The sequence below is a fragment of the Bactrocera dorsalis genome, chromosome 5 (genome assembly GCF_023373825.1).
Source record: "Bactrocera dorsalis isolate Fly_Bdor chromosome 5, ASM2337382v1, whole genome shotgun sequence".
Taxonomy (NCBI): domain Eukaryota; kingdom Metazoa; phylum Arthropoda; class Insecta; order Diptera; family Tephritidae; genus Bactrocera; species Bactrocera dorsalis.
In genome coordinates this window covers 42480023-42496194 of record NC_064307.1, presented here as the reverse complement: position 1 = coordinate 42496194, position 16172 = coordinate 42480023, and the positions used below count along the sequence as shown (strand labels likewise).

At 37.5% G+C, this 16172-nt stretch overlaps 1 protein-coding gene across 1 annotated transcript in view; it reads right to left on the bottom strand.

Moving 5' to 3' along the window:
* Positions 1-16172, bottom strand: part of LOC105229058 (glucose transporter type 1) — a 343334-nt gene that overhangs the window by 71962 nt on the left and 255200 nt on the right. The window contains 1 exon segment of the mRNA XM_049458393.1: positions 1380-1538. Within this exon segment, the coding sequence (XP_049314350.1) occupies positions 1380-1521 (142 nt within the window). The 5' untranslated portion in view covers positions 1522-1538.

Sequence of the window (16172 nt, the reverse complement as noted above, 5' to 3'; positions counted from 1 at the left end):
AGTACTAGGTTATCACGGAAGTGTATAAAAATGTCGTTGGAAGTATTAGTTGAGAATTTAGAACCTGTACAAAACTCAACACACATATAATTCACAAGAAGAGAGTAGTAGCCTCGGTAGTGGTATATTCTGAAGCCCAACTTCAGAGTCTCACTAGCGCTAATCGCAGTACAAAAAAGCTTGTCTCATCTTTGAACTAAAAATTAATGAAATCTTTGGAAAAAAGTACGAACCTAAATATTTGAAATTTGTATCGATAATTTTGGATGATATCGATAGCAATCGTGCTCTACCATATATTTCTTTTTGTGATTCTTATAAAATAAAAACAAATTCAATATAGGTATTGAATTATATATACTTGTGTATATACTACTATATACTACTATATAGTCTATATGCAGTGTTTAGAGCAGCCTGGTGAGTCATTGTTGGTATATGTACATATGTATATATAAAATCACGTGTCACGTTGTTTGTTTGCGATGGATGGCGAAGTTCGCCGGGTCAGCTAGTATTCACCTAAAATGCAAAACAGTATCAACAAAACACTCGAAATTGAGTTTTCTATTACTTACGATTCACTACATCATATTACATACATATGTATATGTAGCTGCCGCTGTTTATCTAACCAAAAGATAACAAATGTATAATCAATATATAACCAAAGTATAACCAATGTATAACCAATATATAACCAATGTATAACCAATATATTACCATTTCATAACCAAAACTATTTTTTTTAACATTAGTGGGTTCTATTACATCGTTTTTCCTTCACATGTAAATTTATGAAAAGTTACGTTGTTTTGCATTTTAGGTGATTTAGTATGTATGTACATATGTATGTCGAATGATATGTTGAAGAATATATAAGCAACAATAAAAACACATCAATACATTATATAACACCGATTAGCGAAGGTCTATAAAATAACTAAAAACTTAAAATCAAGATCATACAATTACAAAATCTCTAAAGAAACTCTTGAACAACTAAAGCAACTAAAGCAAAAAAGGTTAAATCCATTCAAGAAGCTAGAAAAATAGGGGGTAACAAACAATGGCTTCGCAAAAAAACCAAACAAAAACAACGCTAAACAAAATAGTTGAGCAAAAAAGCTGTAAAAATTGCAAAAGAAATAACACTACGAAAAATTTGAGGAAAAAATAAAAAACAAAAAGTAGTCATAAAATAGCAATACTACCACAAAAAAAGGAATTATGCAAAAAACAACAAAAAGGATACACATTAAAAATCAAGAAAACACAGAAAATTGCATTGCATGCCCAAATATCCAAGCAGGACGTTTCAGATGATGGATATTGGTGCAGGGTGATTAACATTTAGTTGCATCAAATATTTAGCACACCTGGAAAAACCGTTAGCGGTTGAAGCACTTGTGTTGAACGCAGTGGCGGTGGCAGCGGCGGCAATTGTCCGAATGGATCCTGGCCGTTCGAAATGGAAGACGATGGTGGTGAGATCATCGATATATCACCGCTAGTCGCCATTTCATAATTGCGGCCAGCTGAAAGTAAACACACAGAGAGCGAAGAAATTACGATAGAGCTTTATAAATATGTGCATAAACATTTATTGTTGTATTAGTGAACTCAGGAGACAAACTGAATTAGAAAAGAAACGCAGTAGAAAACAAATTTCAACAACAAAAGTAAAAAAATAAAAAAATATTTAAGTTGTAGTTAGTAAAAAATTATGATAGCCGAACTTTCCTCCAACTATGTCGAGTGGGTTCGATTGGGTTCGATGGCAGGATGCCAAAATAATCTTGATATTGAAAACGGTAAAAGAAAACTACTATCTGTCAAAGTCTTACAGACCGATCAGTCTGTATGTACAGTTGAAACTGTTTCAAAATTTAAGTGCCTAAGCCCTTAAACTTCCGAAAAATTCTTAAGGATTGCAACCTAGAGCATTTTTTCCAATTATAGTATGATTAAATTTGTTGCCTTCCAATAGAGCATAATCATAACGGTTCCTTATGCTAACCAACCATCATCATCAGCTTTGAGTAGCTTGTCACAGCTGCTTTCCGTTTACGCGTCGTTTGTGGCTTAAGCTCATTTAAAGACACTTTTCTTGCCTGATGTACCGATTTACTTGCGCTGCCAAGCAAATACTTGTAATTTCATCAATTTGTACTTTGGACTGTTACCGCTGCCTAAGCGCTCTCCAATCTGTCTTTACTTGCGGCATTTGTTACCTGCGGGCCATTAGGTCGCGTGCTGCACGTTCGCGCGGCGTATTTTCGAAAGGGATAAAATCGCTTTAGATGATTTTGATTTGAAATGAACTTGAAGCCATAAAAAGCCCATTAGTGACATGGCAAATACGCGATGCCGTGGACGCTTACAACAACAATAACACGGTATACAAATATATGCAAATGTTTGCGAGCGATTACGCATGCGACTACACACACATGCGGCAGCAGCATATATGTGTGTGTGTGTGCCAATATGTTTTTGCGCCAGTATTAAGTTATGCAGTTAAGCACATGCGTAGCGTTTCATGGCGCTCACAGCAGGTTTGCTTGTGTGTGTGTGTCGCCATCGTTGCCATCAGCTAAACTGTCGGTAACCGCAGCTCCACTTTTCCACAACATTAACGCAAATTGCAAAGGATAAAAATTCAAAATCCCCCATTGAATTTGAATTGGAATTCCACGCAGCACTTTACCTCACGCACACATGCATACATACTTGAAAGAAAAACATTTAACGTTGAAAATTGTATGTTTTTTACGCTTTTTCATTTTTAGTGAAAAAACGCTTATCGATTAGGGGGCAGGCAGGAGCAGCTTTTGAATGCGCAAAAATTTAAAAAAGTGTACGCATATGGTTTCGAATACAAATGGGAATTGCTTTGCTAAAAAACTGAGCTAGTAGTCATTTGCGGGCACATTAGGGTGGTTTTAATATGTCATTTGAAATATGTTGGGATGAATTAATTTAATACAAAAAATGACTCTGCTATGCTTCCTTGATATTATATTCAACAAAGCACTGGTAGGCTTGTAATTTTGCCAAACAAAAAATGAAATTAAGTCAAAAATGAATACAGATGCGGAAATCTGTAGAGAAATTGAGATAGAGTTGAAACTAAGTAAAAAATCTCCGACAAAAACAGCCAAAATAATTTTGTGTAGAGAAAGTAACTACCAGATAAAAGCTGATTTATTTCTAGCTTACTTTTTTAAAGAAAAAACCCAGAAACTTAAAATTTATTGAATAATGTTTATTAGCATTCAAAAGAATATTTTTGGGATATATTTTTTTGAATATTATATCTGTCAGATGTTGGCCGCGGCCACGTCTCACATGATCTGTCCGGTTCTCAGTAACTCATTGGAGCATTTCGCAGGGTAACTGGTGAATGACACGCGTGATGTTTTGTCCATGGCATGGATCGAAGCGAGATTACCCGTTATAAGCCGATAGCTTTATGCCAAAATTTTCTAAAATAACGAAACTATTTTGTCAACTGTTGTCAGTGAATTTGACACAGAAACGTTATAGGCAACTTATAAAGCAATCGCCCGGCCGTTCATAAACGATCACCTGGTTGTAGTGAAAGGCAGAGGAACCTGCTTCCGGCAGTCCAGAATACTACGGTGCGAACGATTACAACAAGGCAAAGTCAGACTTCGACTTATGTCGAATATCAATACATAGTGAGACCCGCATGCTTTTAATCAAGGAATATAATGCACTCCACTTCAGGCAGCTTTCTCAGGTTTTTTTTAGCAGAAAACATCCCTGACTAGGAATATCAAGAGGATTTTCCACGAACAATACGCCGTTCAGACAACAGACACAACAAACTTCAGGCACGCACTGGTCGCTATTCACAGCAAAGCCATCAACACCTTCATTAACTTCTCTCATGGTGTCGAACAAGCACCCATCGTAGACAAAGAAATCGATTTGCGCCGAGAATCTAGATTAGAGCCCTGCCGAACTTTGTTCTGGATATTGTAGTAGGTTAAACTCCTTTTTATCCAGAATCGACAAGTTGAATAAAACGAGCTAGATTAGTCTACGACACTCTCTAATGGCTGTGGGCCATAACTTCAACTGAGAGAAATATCCCTACTAACATAACTTGAGCTTCGATGGGTTTTTGTAATTATTATTTCAATCGTTACATCAGTTCAGCTTTCTAGATCAAGTATTATATCCTAACACTGTGAGCAACAAATAGTAAGACTTTGTTTATAATTTTAAAATTCTTAATTTATTCTTCAAAATCTATGTAGTTCTCTTCAAAGTAAACCCCCGTGGCAATAATACACTTTTGCCAAGTGTTTTTTCAATCGTTCAAACAGTGGTTGAAGTCAATTTCCAGACTAGCTTTAATTTCGCTTAGCATGCTAATTTAATGCCTTCAATTAACTCAAAACGGTTTTCCTGGAAAGGTCGTAGCCAGAAGTCACATAGAACTAAATCCGGCTAGAACAATGGTTGCGGTATGATATTGGTTGAAAAAAAAAACTTACAAAGGATCAATGCAGTACGCAACGGTGCATTATCGCGGTTCAAAAACAAAAAGTTGTTGGCTTGTAAGTCCGTCCTTTTTTTTTACGAAAAGCTTCGCCCAAACTACGCTTAACTCTCAAATAGTATTTCTTGTTGACAGTTTGGGTGGTCGGAAGGAATTCGGATTGCACCCTTCCTTGATAATCGAAGAAAACTGTCAACATAAACTTGTCACAGGACTCATCGCTAGATACTTTCCATGACATCCTGGATGCCGAAAAGAATTGTTCCACAGACGCTACTAATTGTACTTCCACTTTTCTTAGGCCCAAATGTTCTTTCAAATTGGTTTTCATTGATCCTTACTATATTCCGATCTCCGACTGTTAATCGTCGATTCTTAAGCACCAACTTCTTTATTTTATTACACAAAAAGTTACCAACAGGAGTTCAGGAAAACATTTTCTCCAATTTTAATGAACAGACTATGCTCTTCGATTAGTAAAACAGAAGTTATGATTACAAATATGATTTACTTTTTGTGCAAGTATAGAGTATAAATATTAATATGTCGCTTGATTGAAATGTTCTTAAACCGGAAATATGCGGAAAATGGCGCGGGGCTTCAAATGTCTTTCAAATCCCACTTTATCGAGGCATTTAAGTTCCTAGACATAAACAGCAACGTGATGAATAGCGATCAAAGTGTCATATCCCAATGATCATACCCCAATGACCGTTAAGGCAGATATGATACCTTATACAAAGAGTACAAGATCCCAACATGGAAACCCCCGATGTTAAACGGCATAGAGTTAGCACCAGCTGCACCAGAGAGGCATTACAGTGGAAAGCTCGGCAGGGTAACCAGTTCTAAGATTGAAGGCACTAGGAGAACTTTCAGCAAGAATCTTCGGGCACAGCTCGATAAGCAGGTCATCTGTAGACCACATACCTACATACTTTATCTGTCAGAGAAGATTTCAAGTCCCACTACAGGACAAGTACACGCGAATAACCAGCAAAGCTTACAACATCTACAGACGAATCCAAAATGGGTGATAAAGTAGTCGCCGGGATCTGTTACGCAGATCTAAATTTCAAATGAACCTTCAAGCGGCCGTAATATCTTTAATAGTATCTTATCAGCAAAAGTCTTCGCGGTCAGGAAAGCTGTTGGGCTAATAATGCAGATAGCAATATAAATAACATCAAAATACTCATCGATAGTCAAGCGGCACGTCACATTGCGCCAGAGAATATACTTAGAAGCAAGTAGGCAGTAGAACTGGCGGCTACCAGAAAGTGGCTGCACATATCCTGAATTCCAGGCCAAAAACGCATTTCGAAAAACTACATAGCCGATAAGGATGCCAAAATTTCCATCCACTTGGTCACTGATCCTGTTCCGAGAATACGCAAAACTCTAATAACGATACACAGTTAAATTACCGGAAGAGCTGACAGACGGATCAGGAAGAGATAGAATGCCTGACGCACATGCAGGATCGCCAAGCTCATGTATAAAGGAACTGAAGGGAAAAATATATGCTTTTTACTTACACGATCTCAAAAAGGCTGGGGGAAAGTTGTGAGCTTGTCATGGGTTACAATTTACTTACATCACATCCGAGTCGTTAATGTGTTATATGAGAAAAGAGCACGAGGCGAAGCTGGATCATATATTCTGCTTCTATCCGGCCCTACTTAGAATTATCTCAACTCAAGTATCAAAGTTAGATATCAAATCTCTATTAAACTTCGCCTGTACTTTCATAAGCTTCAGCTCGTATTGAAATGAACTACATCAGGCATTACAAAAGACCTCTACGTCTGTGTATGGCGCGATAGCTAGCCAGTATAACCCAACCTTAACCAGATATAATATTAATTTAATAGTGGACGCTTAAAAGTGTTTATTACTGAAGAAACATCAAAAAAGTTCCCAAAATAATTTCGGATGCCCGAATATAATGAATATTTGGATATGCGAAAGCTCTGATGTGGTTGCTTGGCTATCTAACTTTTGCAAAAAAACAGCTACGAGTTGATGATTCGGAGCAGTGTTTGGAGATGTTCCAGCGTAATAATCACGAGTTTTTTGCATCGATATGGGACAATGGATGAAATACTTATGGCTAAATCATTTCACTCTGAAGTCCATTGGACGGTCATCCGAGTGGATTGCACGCAATGAACCTGCTCCAAAGCGTGGAAAACGCAACAGTCCGATAACAAGATTATGGCGTCTGTGTTTGGGATGTGCATGGAATAATTTTTATTGACTACCTTGAAAAGAAATGACCATAAATAGCGACTATTACATAGCGTAATTGGACTCTTTGAAGGTCGTAATAACCACATTTTAAGAAAAGGAATTTGGAAGGCCGTGGACTTATTTAATAAAAATACCAAAAAAAAAAACATGTTTTACACAGTTTAAAAGTCGTTTTCAACTAATTTTTACCAGGCGTGGTTTTGAACACATTGCCAAAAATTAAAATCGCAAAAAATCGGCAATAAAAACAAATTCTACTGCAATAGCCATGCATTAGCGGTCGTACAAATTGGCGGTTGCGCCGGTTGAAGCAAATCGAATGTGTGGCCTGGAGAGGAGAGCAGAGCGCACACGCTAAACCGTAGCAGGTGAAGTTGATAGTGCCAAAAAGCAGGTCACGTTGCTCTATTGGCACATTTTCAGCACACACTGAGTATATACGAGTATATGCGAGTATATAGCGGCATGCGTGCGCTTCACAATGTTATTCAAGCCAAAATATAAATGCGTGTGTATATGTGTGCGTGTGTCTGCTTCGGGTGTGTAATTTATGTGAGAAGCACTCCGCTTGGTTTTCATATCATTTCTGAATTCAAAGCCATTTCACCCACAAAAGGGTTCACGCCAACTGCGTATGCCTAACGGTCATATCATATAGGCTGTATATTAAGATTTTTTGGAGGATTTTTTTTTTTAATTTTTTCAAACCGCTTTGCATTCGTTAAAAATTACAAAAATGCAAAGCATTCACTTGGATGTTTTGGCGCTAAAACTGCGAGTGCGAGCATAAAAATCGTGCAAAAAACAAAAGCAACGCACGAAATAAACCAGGCCACATTGGCTGACGCAAATATGCACACACAGGCATACACACATACGAGTATACCAACACAAGCGCACATGCATACTGTTGGCCAAACGCACTCAATCACTCCCACCGGACGTTGAACGGCCGCCATGTGCGCTCAAATATGTATTAGTGAAGGCACGTGTGTGTCTACGCTTCCTTTTTGTATGCTTGTGTGTGTGTGTGTTAAATAACTGTCGGTTCGGTGCGGTCTTCAAAACACGTTTATGCCATATTTAACTTAAAAATTATTGGTTTGTGGCAACGACCTCATTGTTATTGCAACGGCACCTTTCGCTTTGTTTTACACTGTGTGGCGCTACACGGCGTATGAGTTATATTTTAAGCATTTTAATGTGTTTGGCAACATGTAAAAATATGCAACGACGTGTGCGTTAAAGTAAAACAAACAAAAAAAAGAAGAGATAGATACTTAGTAAAGTTTATCAATGGCTCCGGTGAAATGGTAACGAGTTCGTACACAACATCGAAGCAGAATTTTTATACAATACTACTTATGAGACATTTTAGTATGACTATGAATGGTGTAAGTAGCGTGGAAGGCGAGTTTATGTGAAGCTTGAAAAAACAAAGGAGATTGTGTTGTAAAATAGTTACCTTTGCATTAAAAATATATAAAACAAGTAAGGAAGGGCTAAGTTCGGGTGTCACCGAACATTTTATACTCTCGCATGATAAAGTGATAATCGAGATTTCATTATCCGTCATTTACATATTTTTTTTTATTTTGCTGTAAAATTAATTAGAATTAAATTCTGAGAGATTTACCGATATTTTCGGTGAAAAATTAGGTTAGGTTAGGTTGGGCGTGGTTGAGAACCGATTTCGCCCATATTTAGTATATGTCATCAGGGTAATAAAAAAATATTATATACCGAATTTCACTGAAATCGGTCGAGTAGTTCCTGAGTTATGGTTTTTGGTCCATAAGTGGGCGGCGCCAAGCCCATTTTTAATTTAAAAAAAAAGCCTGGATGCAGCTTCCTTCTGCCATTTTTTCCGTAAAATTTTGTGTTTCTGACGTTTTTTGTTAGTCGGTTAACACACTTTTAGTGATTTTCAACATAACCTTTGTATGGTAGGTGGGCGTGGTTATTATCCGATTTCTTTCATTTTTGAACTGTATATGGAAATGCCTGAAGGAGGAGGTTTGGTTGACATAGCTATAGTAGTTTCCGAGATATGTACAAAAAACTTAGTAGGGGGCGGGGCCACGCCTACTTTTCCAAAAAAATTACTTCCAAATATGCTCCTCCATAATGCGATCCTTTGTGCCAAATTTCACTTTAATATCTTCATTTATGGCTTAGTTATGACACTTTATAGGTTTTCGGTTTCCGCCATTTTGTAGGCGTGGCAGTGGACCGATTTTGCCCATCTTCGAACTTGACCTTCCTATGGAGCCAAGAAATACGTGTACCAAGTTTCATCATGATATCTCAATTTTTACTCAAGTTACAGCTTGCACAGACGGACGGACGGACGGACGGACAGACGGACGGACAGACAGACATCCGGATTTCACCTCTACTCGTCACCCTGATCACTTTGGTATATATAACCCTATATCTGACTCTTTTAGTTTTAGGACTTACAAACAACCGTTATGTGAACAAAACTATAATACTCTCTTCAGCAACTTTGTTGCGAGAGTATAAAAATATTCTCGGGAAGAAACTTTTGTGTGATAAATTGAGGGACAAATTCCCATATACTCAGCTATATAGAAAGGTGGATATGACTATGTCGACTCAGCTCGTCATTCCGCTCATATATATAATTATATATATAGGGTCTCCCGCGATTCTTTCTGACTGTTACAAACTTCACGGAAAATTTAACATATCGTGTATAGGGTATAAATATTCAAAATTAGTTAAAGTGACTTTAACAATTTTCAGTATTCTATCATGAATATTTTTCGGAGACTTAAAAGGTCAATAAAAATACGAATAACAATTTGACATGTCTAAATGAAGAAATTGCACATAAGGAATTCGATTTTTGGATAAAGCTAGACTTTTTTACATTTCGGCATGAAGTGGCAAGCCACTACCAAATTTTTCTCTACAAAATTGTTCTCCTATAAATTTTGCCTTTAACGAATATCAAATATTCACTTCGCGGAAGATATTTTGTGGCCAAAGAAGTAGTGAGGTGGAAAGAAGTTCAGTAAACTCGAAGACTTGTACCAAGTAAGAAAAAGCATGTTTCGTTGGCTAATGATGTATTTGTCACTAACAATTTTTTGAGACGTTACTTATCAGAATCATCATTTGACATGAAGAAGTCCACACTAGTAAGGAAAGTACTATCAGCGCCATTCAGTTGGGAGTGCAGCGAAAAAAATCTTTTACATACTGCTCAAACAGCTCACGACTTCTGGTCTTAGACCAAGTATTATGTGGCTAGCCAAAAAACATCGGTTCGAAGGTGATCCAAGGTTGTGCGCTGGGTTTGAGACCCACCACGTAAAAAAGCACTCCCAAAGAATGCTCACAATAGCCTCAGATGAGAGACCCTCTTTTGATCTCGACCACGGCAAACGCTTTAAAGACTCCCATTCAAGGGCAGACACGTATAATGTATGGTTTTCTGCCCAGCAGGTTGATGTTCTCCTATGGCAAGGACTGAGGCGAGTAGGTTCTTGTGGTATTTACTAAAGAGGCCCATGTCCCGACAGAAGTGAAAGACGATGTGACCAAAGATGCCTTCTATGAGCGCTGGGAGCGCACCTATGAGAGCTACTCATGCCAGGATGTTAAAGTCGTGCTAAGCGATTTTTACGCCGGAGTGGGCAAAGAAGATGTCTTTGGCACAATACCCGGTAAATTCAGTTTCCACAATGAAACATCTTACATAAAATGGGTTGAGACTGATCGATTTCGCCGGGACCAGAAATATGGTTATCTGTAGTACTAGATTCCAGCATAGGGAAATTCATCAAGTTACCTGACGGTCTCTGGATTAAAAAGTCACCAACCAGATCGATAATGCCTTGATGGACGGAAGACACGTTCAGTGTTTTAGATAATATGGGTCTGGTAGTAAAGGAGGGCAAGACGAAATATCTCTTGAAATAAACAAACAGGCGTCGCATTCGAGACTTGGCTCCCATGTCATTGTTGACAGTCATAACATCAAAGTCGTAGGTAATCTCGTCTATATTAGAACCAGTGTTAACATCAACGACAACTTCAATCTCGAAATCCAACACAGAATACCTTTTGCCAACAGGTTCTACTTCAGACGGAGTAGGCAATTGAGAAGTGAAGTTCTCTCTCAACGAACAAAGACCAAATTCTATAAATCTCTCATCACCCCGGCATGTTATATGATCAAGAGGTATGGATTTAACTTTGATCTTGATAGCTCAGCGGGATGTTTGGAAGTGTGATGTCAAGGATGTTTAAGCCTTGATCTCGTAATCACGAAGGAAGTTTTGGGATGATCGTACCTCGTCTTCTTCCAAACAGCTTCTGCAGCTGTCATTCGGTAAGAATAACAATTTACCGCGCGGCCATCGATAGAGCAAATACTACATCTAGGGAAGGACTAGTCTTCTTGAGGGTAACACCGCTTCGGATCTATTTTGTACTATGCAGTAGTAGAACACATGAGTAAAGTATAACTGCGAACCAATCGCATGCTAATTATATCGGGTCTGGGGTATATTTGCTTGCCTTCTCACAAATTTTTCCGTTAGTTGCGATTACGGTTTAGCTTGTCACCTATACTATTATTATTTTCTTGAAGTGATGCGTTGTCGTAGCTAGCAAGGTCAGACATTCTTTAATTGGTCTGAAATCCCCGACTATTCAGTTCAAAGCTAGCATCAGCTAGTTCGGCTAGGTAAAAACTAATCAGTTGTGCAATTCATCTTTATATATAAAATATGTATACTTCATCTAAAGTCCAAAATTTGTCGAAACTGAGCTATAAGCTTTCAAAGAGGCAAACACCATATATGTGTACCTTAGTGCATAAGGTTAAATTCTACCGAACATATCAGTCAATTTGTAAGGTCTAGTAAGTATTGAAATTCGGGGAGCACATGTTTGTGATGACAGAATTCCCTTGTGCCCCAATAAACTGAAAGTAAAATTTTTTCGAATTTTGGGCAATTTTTTCAGCGCATCTATTGGCAAATCTGTAAGGAATCTAAATGAAATTCAGAAACAATCTTTTTTTAATATAGCATTTCCTCTAATCGCCAGCGGATTCTCAAACCGCTTCTTCCGCTTGACTTCATACCTTATGCATATATTGGTTAGGTTAAGTTAGGTTAGATGGCTGATCAAAGATCGCACGTTGACTGCTATACGTAGTTACTTGCGAAGCCATTGAGGAGAAGGACCTGTGTTCGAACTTATGAAATATTGGACAAACTGTGAGGTTTCTTAATATTGTGATATTACAACTATTTTTATAGGATTGAGCATCCAATAAACATTTTCGCTTTTATTAACGAAAAAATTATTGTCTCTGGATTATGTTTGGTATTAGTATAACCAAAAGTCATGTTCCTCATTCCAAGTCGAACACTTTCTTCGACGAGTAACAGTTGGCAATGGCGAATATTTCAACCAATCAAGTTAATTTTCAACAAAAGATGTCTGCAGCAACACTTTTTAATTAAGCGTAATCTCGAAAAACAAGGAATCTGTCAACTTTTCGCGTATTTACTGTATATTTAAGTGCTTTTAACTATTTATTTTTTGCATTAAATGCATTTGTTAAAATATACTTTTACACGACACTTTACTCAGTGTAGATATATATGGTATTACTCTGATTCTCCCTATACACTTTTATACATAAATATCCGCCGTCATCGCTTTGTAGCCTCCATTAGTCGCTTACAAATTAAGACTCAAATGGAATGATATTTAAAAAGTTAATTAAAAACGCTTTGTCTGACAAAACGCAAGCAGTTAAGTACACATGTAACCCACACACGCGCACACACATGTATGTAAATACACGCGTAGGTAAACATTTTTGCACTTACCCGGAAACAAGCTGATTACTGATTCGTTCGACACACAAAAGTGATTTCAGCGATTTGCATATGATTTGCCGTTGAAAGCTGAAAATAAATGGCGACAGCGACTGCTAAATCAAGCGTTCATTCGCCTCTAATTTCAATGCGACAGCTGTAGCATTGCGTAACACAGCGCGCGCACCAACACAAGCATACACATGTCGCGGCAGGACTGCAGCGAATGCAAAGTAAACACAAGCGCACGCGCATACATGCAAACGACTAAGGTCTTTAACACATTTAAAAGCTAAAAGCCTTCACTATTCAGCACACACACACATCACTTGCCATGCGCCCCAGTGCTGGTGTTCCGCCGCAACGCTTTTAAGTGAATTGAATGCAACCTTTGCCGCAGGCGCCAAGGATAACCGTTGCTTGCCTGCCACAGCACGCTACATACACAGGGGCGTCGCGAACGCCCGGCAACCGCGCTCACACCTACCTTCAATTGCTTAACACGCTTCTAATTTTGCTGGCTTGCTGGCTTTTTGCGCTGCCTTTAGAGCCTTTTGTGCGCGCGGCCACGGCCGCTGCAGCCGCATGAGTTTTTTGTCTTGGCGCAGAGCAAATTCGCCAACAAATCAAGTGTAGCCACGTAGGCGCACCAATATTAACACATCCAAGCGCGCGCACATACACACCCACATCTTGCGCGCAACTTAACGGCAACTCATATGCAAAGCGCGCGCTCGCTCGGTCCTTAACCTCTGGCGGTTGAGGTCGCCGCAATTGCAGATATTAGCCGCGTCACAGTTATTTTCGCATTAGCAACGGCATTGACATCAACGGCGCGCCCGCGCGGCAAGGCGTTTGAGTGTCACTCATTCACTAAACCACCGCGCGCCGCATGCGGCCATGTGTGATAGTCCATCGGGGCAGCGCCGTCATTTATGACAGTTGTGGCATCGACGTGGCTGCTTCTGTGTCAATGTTGCTTCATTCAGTTTCCATTTTACTTTTCCCCTGCCACATTAACATATGCAAGTGCACGCACGCACACATACGCATCACACACTTATGCTGCTGCGTAGTTTTGTATATATCCGCATGGCATAGCATACATTCAGGCGCATTGACAACATTTGCTCAGGCATCTCTTGAGTGACAGGTTTGTTTGCACTGTTTGTCTGTTTATTTTCATTGCGTTCTTCCGCAAAGCATGATGAATAAAATTGCTGCATGCAAAGCGTCAACTTTGTCACAAGCGCAAGCACGCACACACACACACACACGCGCATTCATTGCTTTAGTGACACAAATACTTTTACAAAATTTCACAAACACACACACACACATAGAACTTTATTCATAGATAAACACACATGGACGCGCTGACTGATTGACTGAGTTGACTAGTCGCTGGGTGCCGCTGCTGGCTGGTGGTCGCCGGCGGTTGCTTGGTGGGCTGCGGAGCCGTAAAGTGGAAAAGTGGCAAAGTGGAAAATGGAGTTGAGTCATTGCAAGTTGCAAAGTTGTGTAAAAAGTCGCAAAGCAAATATTTGCACAAATTGCGTTGTTGAGGTTAAGTTCTATCCGCAGTCGTGAGTTCATCCTTTCACGCAGGCAGTCAACCAAGCAGCTAAAGAGCTATTTACACAGATGCATGGCGGAGTATGTGTTTGTGTGTGTGTAAGTGTTGCACAGAAGAGCAGATTTATATTTGTTAATAAAAAAACTATTTAAGGACGATTTCCGGAAAGTATTTAATTCAAAGAAATTACTGAATAGAGTTGCCACCTATCGAAAAAACTTAAATAAAAATTTTAGCAAACAATTTTTTAAACTTCAAACAGCATAAGATTTATTTTTATTCACATAATTCATAGAACAGTGTTGCCACCTGACATAAAGTATCAAACTAGAGCAATTAAAATAAAAAAAAATATCCCAAAAGTTCAGGTAACTTCCATGGAAAGAGTTTATAGAGGAATTTAATTTAATTAATTTGAAGAAAATAGTGAATAGAGTTGCCACCTATCAAAAATTTTTGAAAATTAAATTTTTTTTAACCTTAAGCAGTTTACGAAACCACATGATTTTTTTCTTATAATCTTTAGAACAGAGTTGCCACCTGTCATAATCTTTTAAGCTATAAGTAATAAAACTTAAATATTGCAAATGTTTAAGCAACTCCCGCGGAAAGTTTTATAGAGTTGCCACCTATCGAAAAAAATTAGAAAATTAAAATTTATGTAAAATTTAAGCACTTTAAGAAACCATATGAATTTTTGTGCATATTTTTTTAAAATAGGGTCGCCATCTGTCATAAAGTATCACACTAGAAGAATAAAATAAAATAAAAGTATTCCAAAAGATCAGGTAACTCCTGTGAAAAGAATTATAGCATAATTCAATTAAATAAATTACTTAATAGAGTTACCATCTACCGAAAAACTAAAAATTAACAAACAAAAAGTTTATGTAAAATTTAAGCAGTTTAAAAAACCCTGCGAAATTCTTTCCGTAAAATTTGTATTAAAAATATATTTTAGTATAGAGTTGCCACGTGACAAAAATTAGTAAACTAAAAAAATATAATATAATATAAAAATATAATCTTCATGTGGGTTTGGAAAGGGGTTAGCGAAAACTCTGAACCATTAAAAATTTAGTTAATTAATTTTTATTTTTCTCGATATTGAAATGTAAGCCATAAATATCAACAAAAATTAAAAGTAACTAACTAAAATGTTTGCAAATTGTAAGAAGCTTATAATACTCTGCAAACTTTTTTCCTCAAATTGTTTGCCATAAAAGAATTTAAGAACAATGTTGCCACCTGTCGAAAAGTATTAAATTAAATTGTGCCAAATGAGCGATTTTTAAAAAAGATTTCGAAAAATCTTAGCGGAGGACGAGCTGATATTTCAATATATTATAGAATAGAGTTGCCAATTATCAAAAAATAATGCTCATATTTTTATGTAAAAACTTTGGGTATATCTTTCTGGAAAACTTTAATTTGAAATTTTTTTATAGGATTGGAATGTAATTCAATATTTGAACAGTGTTACCAACTAAGAAAAAGTAAAATATTAAAAAGTTTATAGAAAACTAAAGGAGTTGTTAATTGATTTTGCAGAAGCATTTGCGAAGTCTTTTAGCTCAATAAAGATTAGAAAGGAGTTGCCACCTAACGAAAAAATATAAATCATCATATACGAAATATGGATCAAATGTCTAAAGGTATTTGCAAATGGAAAGCGCAGTAGAATATAAGTATACATACGTCTTTTTGGCTAGAGTTGCCATATTTAATAAAGTAAATTATACGTAAAATGCGCATGAAACTTAATTTGACGTGTTTATAAAAGATTTCACAGAAGTATCTGCGCAATTCTTTGTTTCCAAATATTTTTAATCAGAGTTGCCAACTATCAAAAATTTCAAATGCATCAAATGTAAAATTTCCTTTAGCTATTATTTATTGTTAGTAACATTTTACAGACTAATTGCAAGAATAAGTAACACTC